Raw genomic sequence first — 17,726 nt, 5'->3', positions numbered from 1 at the left:
AGCATCTAACCCCACCCTGTCTCCCTGTTAGCCAATCAGAGAGCGGCTGCCAGCCCCAGCTAAATGAGCAATAACATGATTTATGCCCTATTCAGAGTACATGCACCATTTACAGTAACAGTGATCTACAGGCTTTGTTCTCTGGATGCTTCCCTGGCAGGAGGATGTTTTCCTGTGGAGGGCGAAGTGATATTTTTGCCCACATCCTGTGACATACAGGGAGGCATACTTTATGTTCCCTCACTTTGTCCCCATCTGTTTGACTTGAAATAGATGCTCTCCTGGTGTAAATATATAGAGATGGTTTCCTCTTTTATCATGCCGTTAAATCACTGGTATTGTTTTTCATGTGGCTGAAATTAAATCATCAGATTTATCACCATTCTTCATTTCACTTAGTGAATATTCTGTGACGCAACATCTGTAATCCTAGCTTTAATCCTGGTACGAGGACCATGACCCTGGCTCTCATGTTTCATCTCTCTCATATGGCGTTTAAGTGTTGCATAACAAGGAAGACTGTTTTAAACTGGACAACATGATTGAATTCGGTGAAGCTTTAGTGTAGCCTCTTTTTGATTCACTAATATATTGAATTAGGATGTTTCTGGTCAGATATTTGTAGCTAGCGAGAGGTCGCAGCTCGCCACAGTTTGTGTTTGTAAATGTATTTCGATTACATTTGAGTCACACAGGTTTTGAAAAACCTTGAAGGTCATTTTACATTTACTTTTCTAAAGGCATTTTCACATTCCTCAAAGACTCTTTAAACCATCAAGATGAAAAAATATTCTGTCTGTTGCTAAAATATATTTTTAACCAATTTCTCAAGTTGTGACTGTATTTCTTAGTCCAGATAGCCAGAACTGTTTGTAAAACACAAGGAAAATATGAATGTGTTCCTTTGAATTAAAACATTAAATATTGGAAAGTAACATCAATATATACTAGGACTCAGATCCTGTACTCAAAGGAATACCTCACCCCGCAAGTGACTATTTGTATATCAGTTACTCACCTAGTGTTACAGCGAATTTGCATGCCTCTGGTGAACAAAGAATCCAAAAAATCCAATAAACTGAAGTCAGAAGGGAACATGATTAACAAGACTACATCAAAACATCCGTTTACAGACTGCAGTATAATCCATGTCTCATTTATTCAGTCTTATGCTCAGTACTTCCCAAACTGACAGCCCTGTCCGATGGGAAAAGTAAACTGAAAGTGAAACTTATCTATGCTCTCTTCTGAGCCAGACTCCATTAAAAAAACAGTAATTTTACCTCACTGAACACGGGAGGTGCTGTTCTACCGCTGCCTTGATCAGTTAGTTTGTTTGTGTGACTTTGGTGTTTTAACAGGTTAGTTCACATTCACCAAAGTCGCACAATATCACAAACAAACTAACTGATCGAGGCAGCAGCAGACCAGCTCCTGTGTTCAGTGAGGTAAAATTACTGTATTTGTCAGTGGAGTTTGGCTTTGAAGAGAGCATAGATAAGTTCCCAGTAAGAGAGGGCTGTCGCTTTGGACATACAACTGGATAAATGAGACTTGGGTTATACTGCACAAGCTGTGTATGAGTTTGTAAATGTTTTGATATCGTTTTTCTGTTTCAAAATGCGGACCCTTATGTCTGAAATTCATTGGGAATGTTCTTCATTTTTGGATTCTTCGTTCGCTGGAGTTTTCCTCACGAACTCACTATAACACGTGGTGAGTAAGTGATATACAAATGATCATTTTGGGGGTAAAGTATTCCTTTACAGATACAACAGCTTAAAAATACTACATTATAAGTAAAACTCCTGCATTCAAAACCAATGAAAGTAATAAAAGTATTTTCAGATAAATGTACTCATTGATGAAAATAGGAAATTGTCCTCTGTTATGTTTTACATTACATAATTAGATTGTTAATACTGATGTGTTAATGAATAAGAAGCACTTTGTTGTTGTAGCTGGCTAAGTGGCGCAAATTTTAAGTACGTCATATTTTCCAACCGAGGGACCTGCCTCCCCAAAAGGCCAAAAGATGAATCTGTGGGATCATAAGATGATTAATGAGAGAGAGAGAAAACAACAAATACTCTCTGATCTTTTCTGTTTTTGTGAAATAATAGATAATTATAGAACAAATATTTAAAATTTAGAGAGGAAATCTCTTTTTGATTAACTGTAATAACTCTCAGACATCTGAAACATGCTGAGGCGTCCTAACTACACACTGATTTTCTTGTAAGATGCTACAAGCCAGAAAAATGGAGAACCACTGGTTTAATCTTTAACACTGAATTTTATAAGTGCGTCATGTGTTTTTATTTTTAGATCTGAAAAGTTTTAACAGCTGTCGAATAAATGTAGTGGCGTAAAATGTACAATATTTCCTGCTGCATTGTAATGTGGTAAAAGGTTAAAGTATGAAATGGGAATACTTAAGTAAAGTACATGTACCCCAGCACTGTACTTGTGTAAATGTACTCAGTTATTTTCCACCACTGCTTCAGTCAAACATAGTGGCCAGAAATGACTTGAAATGGTTTAGAAATATTGCTTCAACTTAAAAAAAACAGTTGAGAAATCTTTTTTTATGTTGCAGCAGACTGAATATTTTTTCACCCAGATGGTCTGAAAAGCGACCTTCTGGATTTTTCAAAGATCGCCCCCTTCATTTCTCTGAAAAGGATGCTTAGCTCTGTGACTCAGTTGTAATTGTAGTACTCGAGAGCCACAAACTGGAGAGACACGATTACATTTGTGTAAAAGGGCAGGAGTTGTCAGAGAATTCTGCTGCAGCAGGATTTACAGTATCCACCTCTACTCAGAATATTTACCAAGTTGGGAAATGGAGTGGTTTTCTTTCCATTTGTGGAGAAGGCGGGAGAGGAAAACTGGAGTTTTTGAGCTTTTGTTGTGTTTTTTTTTCCAGCCGTTCCCTAGAAGCAGTCACAGTCTACAGATATTTGTATGACAGAGTTACCGAGGCCTGCAGATCTGCCTGCACAGCAAGTGCATAATTCATTTGTAGTATGATTCATTCAGATCCGCAACAGCTTACAAGTGTTAAGTATTAATAAAGGAAGGGTTTGAAATGCTCAACAAAGGTAAAATGTCATGAGTCAGCAAGGCCTGACAAGGTGACGTATTAATCCCTGGTTCAGTGGTTTTATTGCTGTAAAGTTAAAGTCATTTTAATTCAGCGATAACCCGACTTTACGAGCTTCTCATCTCTGAGCTCGTGTCATCCTGTGTTAAGGGGGGAAATCCTCTGGATCAAAGTCTGCAGTAGACACACCCTAATGCATCTCATGCCCAAACACACACACACACACACACACACACACACACACACACACACACACACACACAAGAGAGTGAACTTCACACTCTCAATGTAGAATCAGCTGTACTGTAACTTATCTGTATGTTATGTAACACAGTAACTGTTTCGTGCTAATGTGACTATTTCCCTTGTTTATGACCAGCTGAGCGCAGGTTTGTCAGCTAATGGGGTCCCATTATTAAACAATAAAAATATGTCTTCTCTGTATTCAGAGAGCTCAGGGCCTAATGGTCACTCTTTTATGATTTTATGACAGTTGTGTAGGGGCCGATTAAGGAAACAACAGAGTATAGCATATGGCAGGAACATTTAATTTGCACACTAAGTCTGGTACACTGAAATGTATATATGAGACTTTAAATTCATGGTCTAAACAAGTTAAAACATATCATCCCTCAAAAATTATGTCACAGGTATCCTGGCGCTTACATTGCCCACCATTCAGCTTGACAACAGTTTGTCTGATGCTGCCTTCAAATGGGACTAATGAGCTTATCATTATGACATGGGAAGAAGTGTACATGATAAACATAAGCCTCAGTAATGCTTTCTGCATGAATGGTCGCATGGCGATGAGCTGGTGCGGGATCGTAACAAGGAAACATTTGGGTGTTTTGTAGTGTAAGTGGTTTCTCCTCATGGCAAACCAATATTCTCCCAATCTGTAGGGGGCAGTGTATCAAAAACTCTCGACTACATCATGGTTCTCCTCCCATCCTCGTATCAGAAAATACTGGATCTGCACAGACAGTAGAAAACCTGGCGCACACGACTCCCACGAATGGCCATATCTGATGGTGTGATGTCACTTTGGCCGTACGGACACTTTACTTCAGCATCAGTTATTCTCTCTGCACGGGTGGTTGCACGGCATGAGCTGATATGGGATTGTGACGAGGAAACGTTTGTGTCTTTTATACTCTTGGCTACAACATATCAGATGTGCATGGACTGGTGAAAACCCACCACATGGGACTCTTACGAAGTTTTGTGTCTGATGGTGATGGTGTGATGTTACTTTGGCCGTGCAGATACTTGCGACCCATACGAATGGGTCGAACATATTTTAAGCATTAGATAGTTAAATCATGCAAACACTGCTGCTAGGCGCCAAGACAAGATAAACATGACCCCATTTGAGGATAGCATAAGATTTGGATGTGTTATGTAACTTTGAGCAACGTATCCATACAATGGTTTACATGATATCTTATGAAAAGTTAGGCACACGGTTCGCTTCATATCTTACAAATTACTGCCATTATATCTCAGGAAATAGCACCCCTACCAGTAAGGTTAGGTTTCAGAAAAGAAATAACTCAGTGTTGACTATTAGTTTCACACCGGACACAAACCCCAGTCTCCTGGGTTGAAGTCCTGTCTTTGTTTGACCCAGCCACCACCCTGACCATCTCCCTACATTGACTTTGTCACCCTTTACACTACTTTCCCTGACTTCCTCCTTCGTTCATGTCATATGATTGAGGAAAACCTCCATGATTGCAGCCTCCTGGCTTACAATTGGGTAGGTTACGTACAATTTATAGTGCGTTACCTAAGTAGTACTATCATAGGCACTTTGGATATATCGTATATTCGTATAAGTATATGAGAACAACCCGCCTAGCCTCAGGAGATGAGGAGCAGCTACAAAAGTATAAACTCGCTTTTTTCTAACTCCAAATCCTCAGATTTTTTTCATCTTCAAACTTGTAGTCTTCAGCCCCAACTGATGCTGACTCAGGTAACATCACTTGAAGCAATTTATCAGACTTAACACAGCTCCCTCTGGAGCCACACAGCTGTAGTTCTCCCCAACAGACTCAGGTGAATTTCTGCTTGAACATAGAAGTGGCATTTTCATGTTGTAGCTCGCTGGGGTACTTGAGTGCTGTACACCACTGGACTTTATTGTTAGCCTCAAAGGAGACACAGAAAGAGAAGGAATGGGGAAGAGGCATGTGAGTGTCACTTGGCAGTCTGATTGATTGGCTCACTGATGAAAATGTTTCCCTCACATGGACACAGGATCTGATAAAGTCCAGTTTTTTTTTTTTTTCTGCTGCCTTTGTGGCGGTGACGGATGAACACGCAGCGTCACTGGGCCAGCACCACCCTGCTTCTCAACAGCAGCAGAGGAAACGGTCACATCCAGGAAGGACGTGGAGAGCCTGATGGGAAGCGATGATTGAGTGGGCCTCCAATACCTACCAGTCATCATTACGGGAATTACACTTCATCGACAGACTGCCTCTCCTCAGTCTGAATCTCACTGGCTGCCTCTCGGCTCTAACAAATGGGCCAAACATTCTTCACAGGCCTGGTCCAGTGGAAATTTCTATTGATTTGATCTCTGCTCCGAGTTTCCATTAGTGTGAAAAAAGACACTGCAGGGAAACTGCTCAGACCAGTTCAGCCGGTGCTGTGTGTGTTGTTGTTTCATCAGTGCACAGGTATGCTGACGTACCTGCATGGTGTGTCTACATGAACAGGTGTGACTAAACGGGTGGACTTTGTTCTCTGCCATGTTGTGCTGACTGGCTGTTGTTTACTCAGCTACATCTCTTTCCTTTTTAGCTGTGTGTGTGTGTGTGTGTGTGTGTCTGTGTCTGTGTCTGTGTCTGTGTGTCTGTGTGTCTGTGTCTGTGTCTGTGTGTGTGGTGAGAATGAAAGAAATGCCACCCAGAGAAGAAGGACGATATTGATTGTCAATGTCCAGAACTCAAAGACGTTCAATTTACAATGACTGAAAACAGGAGGCAGTAGCAAACCCCATTTGGATGGTGGAACCCACTTTATCAATCAGCTGTCTCAGCTCTTATTATGGGATGTCAGATATACAGTGCAGTCCTTCACTGTTTGAACAGATACACCTTTTTTGTTGTGTTGGCTCTGCACTCCAACACGCTTGTTTTTAATTAGAAAAATAGTGATCAAACAAATCCTAACAAAACCAGAAACAATCACACTGTACTAAAAACATCCTCACGCATCAGTGCTGCTTTCAAGCACCCAAAATACTTTGTAGGCCAAACTCATTTATGTAACTATATCTGCAGTGTTTTGGCTGATACGTGATACAGATAAATGGCTGCTGTCCATGTGGGATATTATATTCAGCACAAATGCAACCTGTCATTTTGTGTGGAAAAACAGGTTTTTAATCCAAATTTCTCATCTGCCCTTCATGATTATTATGTTTTTAAAATCAGTTAATCTTCTTCTTATTTTCTCAAGTCATAAATAATCATTAAATCTTTAAAATCAGGAATAAGTGAGTAATGTCTCTATAAATCTTGTTTTGTCCAGAACCAAAGGATATTCAGTTTATTATCATTTAAGACAAAGGAAAGCAGCAATAACTGGAGCTGTCATGGTGAAGAATTTTCCCATGTGGTGATTAAGGGTGGCTCAACAGTGCAATATGCAGTATTACCATTTGCTATTGTTTTTGCAAATTATGTCATTTATCCTGATTTTAGTGCTTTGCAAATAAGCTTTATTGTTTGGCTATTGTATTGGTGCTTTTTAAATGACACAGTTTTAAAACAAACTAAATATTTGTTCATTGTTAAATGCAGAAGACAGACAGACAACGAGGCCCAATAAAGGATGCAGCGTTTTTTCAGCAGAGATGTTTTGGTTGTGTCTGGTTGCTATGAAACAGAATATTTGCGGAAGTGAAAGTGTTGGCACAAGGTATCAAACTCAAATTTGTTTATAAAGGACATTTAAAAACAACTCACGTTGACCAAAGTGCTATACAAAAGGAATAAGATGCTAAAAACACATATACAAGAGACAACATAACTGTCAGGTACACAGCTCATACATTCAGAGACACACACACAAGCACGCATCACAGAAAGCCACATCAGGGGGACTCAAACGCTAATGAATAAAAGTAGGTTTTGAGCCTGGACTAATAAGAGCCAATGGAGGGGACGGATCTGATTAGGAGGGGGATGCTGAGCAGATTATCTGTTCTGGATGAAGGGATGGCTGAAGCACACAGGGAGAAAGCACGGACCTGCTGGTGTGTGTGGGTTCAGTATTCATTTCTTCTCAGTTGTGACGGTTGGTCTTTGTGGTTTTTGTCCTGCCCCTCTTCCAATATGATTGGACGGCTGGGTAGAAAGTGACAGTGACGAGTGGCTGCAGCGTTGTTTTTCAATTCGACCAGGCGACTAGAAAAAAATGGCATAGGTGCAGCGCATAGCGTAGAATAGACTCTCAGGACCTAATTCACAAAGAATGAACTGCGGCCGCTGATAGCACCTTGAATTGCACTTCACTTGCACCCGCAGTTTGCTCCGTCTTAACGTCCTATAGGAAGAAGGATATTGCGCTAATGATATACCAGCGCAAACACGCCAACAAAGTTTGGCAGCTGAGTGCAGTTTGCCCCTGATTTGCCCCTGATTGCAATTAGCCACATGGCATGGCATGGTAAGTGTTTGGCAAAGTACTGAATACTGTATACCCTCATGTAGTGATGTCTGCTGGTGAGTCAGTCTAACAGTGTCGGATGGGTTGAGGCTGTGGATTTGACCAAGTTTGACCACTTTATCTCTATTCCCTCTCACTTGTAGCTGTTTTTTCATTATCTTTTGAATGTAATATGAATTATGGAAGCATTTTGTTCACGTTTGTTTCCCCCATTTCGTAAAATAAATTATTGAAAGTTGCTTTTGAAGTGTGTGACAAAAGCGCGTTTTGACAACGACGGCAGACTGTCACCTGTTCAATGCATCAGTATCTTCGGATGCCATTTAAGTAATACTGATTATAATAATAATGTCAGCATATTATTTACAGACTGATTTAACAGATGATCACTGCTGCCACGATCACTGGAAAGTCTGGGCGAGAGGCTTCCACAGAGGAGCGCCCAGTTTGCACCAGCTTTCTAAAGACGTTATTTACTTGACTCAAACTGCGTGTGGCTATTAGCGCTGGTGTTAGTGAATTAGACGTTGTTTATCAATGAGGCTCATTTGCATAGAAAGGGGCAATTTTTGCGCCAAATATTTGCATATTACCTCATTTAAATACGTGCAAATAACACCAGAGCACCAAGACACAATCTGCTTGGCAGCGCAGTTAGTGGAGCATTTCATCCTCTGCGCATGCTTTGTGAATTAGACGGTATCTGTTTGCTCCATTTTTACCGGTTTAGAGGCTGCAAAAGCCACGCAATCCTTTTGTGAATTCAGTCCTCAGTGGCTATTGGTATTTGTAGCAGCAAATAGAAAAAACCATGAACATAGTCACTCTTTGTTCCCCTTGCTGTCAACATATTGGACCCGTGTGTAATTGACAACAAGAGTGAAAAAAAATTGAATTTCCCCTCGGGGATTGATAAAGTATATAAAAAACAAACAAACAGCACGGTGTTGCAATATTGCAGTTATCACAACAGCCCTAGCTGGAACCAAAGAAGTTATGGGGTTTGTTCTTTGAAAATGACTCAAACAATCAATCGATTCTTAAAGTGGCTGCAGATTTATTTGTTGTCCATCCACCAATGGATTAATCAATGAATTGTTTCAGCTCTACTTTATACTGAATAGTGCAATTAACTTCAACTAAAATAGAACAATATATAAATGTAATGTCGCCTGATAAAATAACTGATGTGTGTCTCTTCAGACGACAGTGTTTTATATAGGTTGTTGGGTTTCAGTAGTCCAAAATTCCATCCTCCATTTAATGAAGCAGAGGGTGTGACATCTGTGTGTGCAGGCCTTATGTATGACATGCAGTACAAATGCTGGTTTTGTTCAGGATATGGCACAATACCTTGCTCTCCTGTAGAGCAACATTAGTGTTGCATTATGAATATATGATCCCGGCCACTTGGGAGGGAGATGAGGCCGCACAGTTTAACTATTAATAACTTCATGCAGAAGCCTCTGCTGCTGCTGCTACTCTGTTCTGTCGCAGCACCGTGCACTGCAGCTCACATCTGTTATCGCTCTGAGCAGCAGGCCTTCACCATGCAGCCCTGCTGGCTCTAATCTCAATGGCCTGGCAAACGGAGTTATGCTAATGTTTCTCCACTCTTCCTCCAGAAGGTGAGGGGGAGCGTGGCATCGTGCTGTTTATTCATGGCCGTGACTTCGGCACAGTCTAGAGAAAGGGCAGCTCTCGCGGTTCATGACCTCCTGCTCAGAACACCAGTTCAGAATATGTACGTTGTCGTGTCGTGCCCTCTCTGCACATGCTGTTTTTGAGAGGGCTCTCACACTTCTGTTTGGTTGTTGTCTGCAGTCGTCATGTGTAGCTGTGGTCCAAAAATATAATAATTGGTAAATATTGGTGTCAAAATCAGGGCTGCAACTAACAAGTCAATTTATCTGGACATTATTCATTTTGTCTATAAAATGTCAGAAATGAAATGAAATCAAATCAAGGTGACAGATGTTCAACAAACAGTCCAAAACTTATTTTTTTCTACAATGATATAAAACAAAAAATTACTATTTAATAAAAATAGTTTGGAGAAGCAGCAACCAGAGAAAAAAAATCCATAAAATGTTTAATTGAACAGTAAATCAATTAAATGAAAATAAGAACTTTTCCTCTCGTAACCTTTCTGAGAAACTTTACCTGTTTTTAAAGTGAATCTTTATTTTCTTTGTTTACCCACAGATGTCCATACCTGGCTGTCCATCTATCTCCTGCCATCCCAGTTTTTGCCGCCCTGCTCTTCCTCTTCGTCATCGCCATGTTGTTGAGGACCAGCTTCAGTGACCCTGGAGTGCTGCCACGGGCGCTTCCAGAAGAAGCCACGTTCATCGAGATGGAAATCGGTGAGTTTCAGCCTTACAATTTTAGAAATATTTTTTGTTTTTATTTTTCTGCATACTTTTAAGAACTTGTCAATGTCATTCAGAAGTATTATGCTGAAAAGATGGTCTTTTCACAAAACTGAAATGTCTATGCAGTAGAAAAACACAAATACTTTTGAAATTGGTTCCACATGACCTGAGCAAAGAGAGAAAAATTACTGTGGCATTCGCTTTTGCTCAAGAGGCAGGAAACCTACAACTACTAAAACTAAAACTTTTCAACAGGAAACAATATGGCAGCCGGGTCGTGACAAAAAAATCTCGAATTACAGTTAAATACTATACTATATGTTACTGAAAACATTTGAGGTGAGAAATAGACAATGCAGGAACATAATATTGGTTCATATTCTATCAGCGCTGTTTAGTTTTACCATTTCATTTTAGTTTTTTCAGCCTCCATTATTACAAAACAGGAAACAGAGTAGCACCCACTCTTCACAAATTCTCATACAACAGCCAAACAGTGCACTAAAATATGTTTGTGAAGACATTTTAGGCAGGAAATAGGCAATACAGTAACTGAATCTTGTTTTTTGTTTGATCAGCACTGCTTAGTTTTACAGTTTGATCTGAGCATGACAGAAAGAGTGAGGGGTGGGTCTCTCTTTTGATTCGATTCTATATGATGTGTCAGTGGTGGCAGGCGTACGGAAATGCGGAAGTGCACTCTGTAGTTCAAGCAGCTGTCTGGGCGCTGGTAAGATAGAGGGAAATTTATTGTAGTTCTTTTACGATACAAAGCTGGTTGAAAATCAGCGAAGTATCCCTTTAAAGGAATTGTTAGGCTCTTCTGAAGTGGGGTGAAAGAGTATAGTCAGTGTATTACCTACAGTGGATGGCAGTTGACACGCCCCCAGTTTTGAGAAGCAGGCAGGAGTAGTGCCACGAAATCAAAACAATGTACCGCTGTGGACAGGGGTAGCAGCCAAACCTACTTTAGCACCCTAAATAAAACATACCAGTTTAAGTGAATGCTTTCTTAAGAGTATTTTCACAGCTTTACCGCTGACTGTCAAACAGCCCTTTCTGATAGGAACTGATGCCATTATATCACTCTCTTCTAAGCCACCAGACTCCTGGAGCTGCTGGTCTACCGCTGCCTTGATTGGTTAGTTATTTTGTGTGACTTTGGTGAACCAACCCTTTGAAACACCAATCATTTTATCCTTTGTCTACAGTTTCACAGTTATAAAGACATCCAAATATTTAGTATCTTTACAAACCTTGGGATTTTTCATTTGAATTGGAAAAAAATGGTTGTTTGAAACTGGAGAATGAATGGTAGCACAACCTTTGTATATGATAATATAAATGTATTGCTGTTAATAGAAGAAAAGCCCAGCAGCATCCTTATTCCTACACCTTCAGTAATAATACTACAGATTGTTGTCAGGTGTGAAGTAACGTGTGGTCTCACCTCCTCTCGTGTAATCGTAGTCCAGCTCCTCACCTTGAAGTGTGCATGGCTATTCTGCACAGTCATTACTGATAATACCTCCAGGCACAAATCCCTTATCTGCAGCCATTCAAATGTTAAGTCAACAACAGGACAAATGGTTATTACAGCACGTGTGCTGCTACATGATCATCATCGAGGCTGTTTTTTTTGTATAAAATAACAGCCACAGATCTGGACTACATGTCTGATGGAAGCAGCTCAAGTTAAAGTATTTTGGAGGCATAAATACTTCAGTATATATGCTAGTTAAGCAGTGAGCAGACAGCCCCAGTCCTGTTGGTTTATTCATGTTTGTTATGCTTTATGTTGCTCAAGGTTGGGTGTGCTCGTCTGTGAACGTAGAGCTCTAACACACATTCATTACAAGGGATCCTGTTGTCTCATTACCCAAAACAAACTATGCGCTGTATCATAATGACAACAAAGCCTCTGTAAACAATTTCTGTTGCCTTTAGAAGCAGTACATTTGTGTTTGGTTTTTTGTTCATGCTCACTGGCTGGGCTGTCCAGACTGTCGTTATATCTGGAGGAATCGGCTTTTATTCTGCAATATTTCTGCAGCAGCCCTCCCTGCATCCTTACCCCGCTCCCTCCCTCCCTCACTGCCTCTGTGGCTGCTCAATGTTCACTCTTTGTCTCTGTTAAAGATTCACGGTGTCCTTCAGCCATCACTCGTGCTCTCTCACTCCGGTCAAGAGGCATGGGTGGAGACTGGTCTCGGCTCATGACGGAGGAGGGCTGTAAAAGCAAGGCTGAGGCAGTCGGTCCTCTGAGAATGGGTTATCTGGCAGCCAGCACTTCTCTCATCATGAATGTGACTCATACCACACGCTGGATGACAATGGCTCGCTGGTCTAACTGTGGCCATGATGACCCCGCTGGAGATTAGACACCTCCCGTGTGTAGTTTATATGAGGAAATCTCATTTGGAATTATTTTTGTGAACAGAGCTGCAACTAATGATTATTTTCATTATTGATAAGTGTGTTGATTATTTTTTCCACCAATCATTTAGTCCTTTAATTGCCTGAAAATGATGAAAAATTTGTCAGATCCACAGTCTAAATCTCAAAGATGTTTAATTTAGTGGGGCTGCTGAATGCTGAAGAGTGAGACAAATTATTATGACAAATTCATGTGCAAGTGCAGGAATTTAAAGTCCCAGTAAAACAGACGTTAGTGTCTTTACTATCATATATACCAGTGAACTGAAATATTTGCACAGTGTATAGTTAGAAGAGGGATTTAAATCAAATCCTTTGCATTTGATTAGACCACTAAAAAGTAGGCGGGGTTAGAGTTTACAGAGCTACAGTAGGTGGACTGTTGGCTCTGCACACCCCCACTTCCACTGTTAGTTTAAGGGGAGGACAAAGATAAATGCATAGGACCGTTGACTCATTGATTTAGAAATGAGAACAAAGGTTCAAGTGATGCCATCTGATATCCAAACATACGTGTCTTCCTGTCTCTCTCCACATTGCTCTGTTAGTTAGTTGTGGCAACCATGGATGTATGAAGAGAACTGGGTACAGCGTTGGAGGTACACAAAGCCAAAAAAGCTTGATTTCAGTAATATGACATTACCTGGACTCTGTGCACTGTGGGAGCTATAGATCAAGTGCACTACAGACTTACAGGGACCAAGCAGCTAACTATGGTTTAGAGCTCCACTAACTAGAATAGGGATAAAAATTATTTAATTGTGCAGTTTCTCTACACGTTTGAAATGTTGTCAGACTGAATTCATCAAATCCTGATAGTGAAACTGGTCTTTTAGCAGGGGTTGTGACATGAAAAAATTGTATCCACTGATTTACAGACGTCTCTTTCATAGTGTAAGTCAGTGAAAAAGCCTGATCACCTGATGGACCCGGAAGTTGTAAGTCCACAACTGGCTTCAAAGCCCAGCGCTGTTCCTGGGGGCTTGACTACAACTCACAAGTGTTGAAGTATGGTTTTATATGACCGGTGTGGCAAACTAGTCGACAGTCACATTTGATTGGATGAACTTTTCTACTTATTCCTATTGTTACTCTATTAGGCAATGGTTTTTGCTTTTGCTCCTAGAAAACACTTTGATGTTGTGTGTTTTTTGCCAGATATTTATTACTTCTAAAACTGGGCCCAGTGAATTGTTGTGAATTGTTGCAATTGTGGTTACTGTACTTAGTGTTACTGTAATTTGAAGCATTCTCTGGCACAAGAATTTCCTTAGGGATAAATACAGTTCTATTGAATTGAACTGAATTGAATTAAACACCCCTGAGTGAGTCATCAACGTTTCAAACTCTTTTATTTGGTTTTATAGAAAATGGAAACACGGGGATTTTGATGTAAGAATCCCCTGATACTGCTTTTTTTACATATATATTTGGCATAAAACATGAGATAAATGATCACTTAACACAGAGACACAGGACTAAAACTGGGTGAATGCATTTTTCATCTCACTGGGTCTTTACTGACAGTGGTTAACTTCCCTTTTTTGGCAAAATGTTTTACATTCCACTTAAAACATCTCAGCAAATCTCCCAAAATAGCAAGACATTCATCACTTAAATGCTTAAAAGGGGCATGACCATGTGAGGATAATGCACTGAAGCAGCCTAAATGAATCACTTAGTTTAACAATGTCAATCCCACACTTGTAGCTCTTATACGGTATGTTTTTCAGTGTGTTCGGGTAGCTGTTTGCTGTTATGAGTGTGGGTGTGCCAACAGATATCAGCCAGTGGAGAAGGCAGGTATGGATCTCATTGTGAGGCTAAGGTAGGCATGTTGATGAAGCCGCCGCTGCCTTGATGCTCTGTCCCTTCAGCCTGTTAGCTGCAAGTCCCGAGGGGGAATGCTAATAGGAGGAGAGGCATCCTCTTGGAATATATAATGCCACTAGCAGACAGAGCTGTGCTGCTCGAGGGAGTGGCATCATTCCCCGTGAGTGATGACTCATTAATTTATTCTCCGCTGGTTTATCCTGAAAGCCACTAATCCTGCATTCAGTAGATTCATAATTCAGAGCAGTTTGTTCCGTTAGATAAAGTACATTTCACGATCTTTATGTCTGTTGGTGTATAATGGATGGTTTGTAAAGGTGCTCGTTTCACTGATTTATTTACGCAGAAACTATTTTGTTTTACATAAGAAGAGAATTTATACAAATGATAGAAATGCAGCATAGTTTATGTTCATCTCTGAACGCTTCCCAGATAATTTCCACAAATACCACATTTCTTATCTTGATTTATTCCCAGCAAGTCAAATGAGCACGTTTGTTATTTCCCATTAACTCCACATTCACATCTCCCCCATGCAGCATGTTAATGGTAGATTTCTTCATAACAGTTATTCTCCTGAGAGACTCCAGCCAGCAGCCCTCTGGTCATTAGCCAGTCTCTCCACCCTCTGGGCTCCTGCAGTGCTACATAATCAGAAAGATCTGAATTGCCAAGAAAAAGTGAATGTGTGAGAATTTCATTTGGATGGTGACTGCAAAAACAAACCATCTCACCTAAAAGATGTTTCAGCGTTAGGAACACTGTGTTATGGTGTCGCTGATAAATAATAACATCTCAGCTGTGATTACACAGAGATCCACCATCATCAATACTGTATCGAGCCAACGATGGTTCTCACTGACATCATCAAGGTTCATCTGTCAAGAGTCGCGTCCCTTTTTTGTTGTATTTGTCGCTGAATCTCACTTTCCTCACTGCCTGTTTAAGACCTGTACAGTCTAATGCAACCCAGTGCAAGAAAGAAAGGCTGTACGCGACTCAGACTTATATTGGTTGATCGGATTTGACTGATAAATACGATTATTCGATTAGTTCTTCCTTTTTTAGTTCATATAGAGTTTGAGCATGGTTTGGGAGGGCGATCAGGGTGACAGCGACGTTCACATAATATAATAAGTAAGCCAAGTTAGTCCTTTGAGCTAATACGTGCGAATTACACTCACAACAGTTTGGAAATGTGCCACAGCATCTTTTGCCGACATTAGATATCAAACAAAAGCCACTGTATGTACGAGACTGTATTGTACTAAGTTGCTCCAAGCTGTAAACTCTCCACATCTAAGCAGAAGGCAGAAGATAACATTATCTCAGAGCCTGACTGGGCAAAACCCCTCTTCCTCTGGGCAGCTGCCTCCGTCTCACTCAAGTTGTTTTCTCATTAAACTCCGGAAGAATATCCAGAGAATTAGGTGCGGACATTGTCTGGAGTTTCCCTTTACACAACAGGAGATTGTCCGTGTCAGAGGCATTCTCACCTACTGGAAATACTCTGTTTGGTTTAGACAAGGGGGGAGGGAGGATGACATGATATGAATTACACCGCAGTCCCGTAGTCAGTTTGTAATTTGGTATAAACATCAGTGTCTCTTGCTGTTCTTTGAATTTCTCGGACGATTTCAGCTTTGGCCTTTATCAGCAGAAGGTCCTGAATCATGTCATCTCTCCAGTTTGAAATTTTTGTTGCCGTGTTCCTTTAAATGACCCTTCCTCTTCAGCCTTGATGTTTTTTTTCTTCCGGTTTTGCGGAAGCCGCATGATAGAAACATCAACAACATGCCCACTCACTCACTTTGAATCCTCTGGATAATTACCCGCTCTAGTCACACATGGGGTCAATCGGACATTACACAGACTGCGTACAAGGGAGTTAGCAGGGAGAAGTCCATTTAACGTCCGATCCAAATGATTCAGACATTTGCGTTCTCACATACAGCTTCTCTGGGTACTGTCTACAGAAAGGGGCTTCAGACTCACCCTGGGTCTGGGTCTGCAGCTGCCTTTAAATTCACACTTACTGACCAAAAAAAACAAAAAAACGACTGCTCGACTTGATGAATCTCAGTCGACTGTGGGGTCTCAGACTGATGATTCCAATCTTTGTCTTTCAGGGGGCAGCTCCACAAGAAACTGTGCCTTTGTGGAGCTTTTTATGTTCCTTATTTGTGAAAACACTGTCACAGGTTTTAATTGTGATTTTGAGGACACAGTTTTGGAGTTGTATTCTGATTAGATAACACCTTTAAACATAATTCATTGTGTGATCAAGATTGCTAACACCTGCTAATAAATGTGGCTTTCCCTTTCCACAGAGGCTGCCAATGGGAACGTCCCCGCAGGCCAGCGCCCTCCACCTCGCATCCGCAACGTTCAGATCAACAACCAGATCGTCAAGCTCAAGTACTGCTACACCTGCAAGATCTTCCGACCACCTCGAGCATCTCACTGCAGCATCTGTGACAACTGCGTCGGTAAGAAAAGTCCTCTGATCTGCTGTCAGAGGCTTCACAGAGTGAGAAGACAGCTCATTGAAATCAGTTTATTTCAGTTTTTCAGAAATAGAAAGGTGAGTAATGTTTTGTGAGGAAAAATAGCTCCCTGACGTGATGATTATTACTGAAGCCTCGATCTTAATTACTTCTCTGCAATCATTTTTCACATAATGAAAAGAAATAGAAACGATAGCTTTATAAATAAATGTTGGGCTGAGCAGACAGAGTGCAAAAGATTTGGAAAACTGAATCAGACGAGCCGACAACGGGACTGTTTTTTATGGAATGTGCTTTGAATTATGAAGGCTGTTTGAACTCTGTGTGTGTGTGTGTGTGTGTGTGTGTGTGTGTGTGTGCGTGCGTGCGTGTGCGCGTGCGTGCGTGTAGCCGTGGCATCTCTCAACCCTGCAGAATAACAGTGATTTGGCTTCTGATGATTGAGGAATGTGTCTGAAGGGAGTGTAGCGATATGAGAGGAGACAGTGGAGGCTCAGTGAGGGAATAAGCGCTCAGTCATTCTGAACACTGGTTCATCTGTGTCCACCTGCTATATACACACACACACAGAAACACACACACATAGTCTAAGCATGACACAGCAGCGTGCCTCAGTCCCCTTTTTTACTGCAGTCACATCTTTTCTTCCTCAACCCAACATCATTTATAGCGGTTAAAGTCTCTCAGAAAATATGCAGCATAATAAAAAACTGCTTCACAAATTATATTTGTTTGTACCTGGAGTCTACTCTGGTTAATGTATTATGAGATGTCTGATACACA

At 40.8% G+C, this 17,726-nt stretch overlaps 1 protein-coding gene across 2 annotated transcripts in view; it reads left to right on the top strand.

Annotated features, from left to right (window-relative positions):
- Window positions 1–17,726, top strand: part of zdhhc9 (zinc finger DHHC-type palmitoyltransferase 9) — a 47,464-nt gene that overhangs the window by 10,581 nt on the left and 19,157 nt on the right. For both annotated transcript variants that reach the window (XM_049585004.1, XM_049585003.1), the window contains 2 exons: window positions 9,998–10,158; window positions 16,767–16,925. In XM_049585004.1, coding sequence (XP_049440961.1) covers window positions 9,998–10,158; window positions 16,767–16,925 — 320 coding nt within the window. The remainder of the gene's footprint in view (window positions 1–9,997; window positions 10,159–16,766; window positions 16,926–17,726) is intronic.

This window comes from Epinephelus fuscoguttatus, linkage group LG9, assembly GCF_011397635.1.
Source record: "Epinephelus fuscoguttatus linkage group LG9, E.fuscoguttatus.final_Chr_v1".
NCBI classification, from domain to species: Eukaryota; Metazoa; Chordata; class Actinopteri; order Perciformes; family Serranidae; genus Epinephelus; species Epinephelus fuscoguttatus.
Note: the sequence above shows the minus strand (reverse complement) of the source record. Positions and strands in the feature narration are given on the sequence as shown.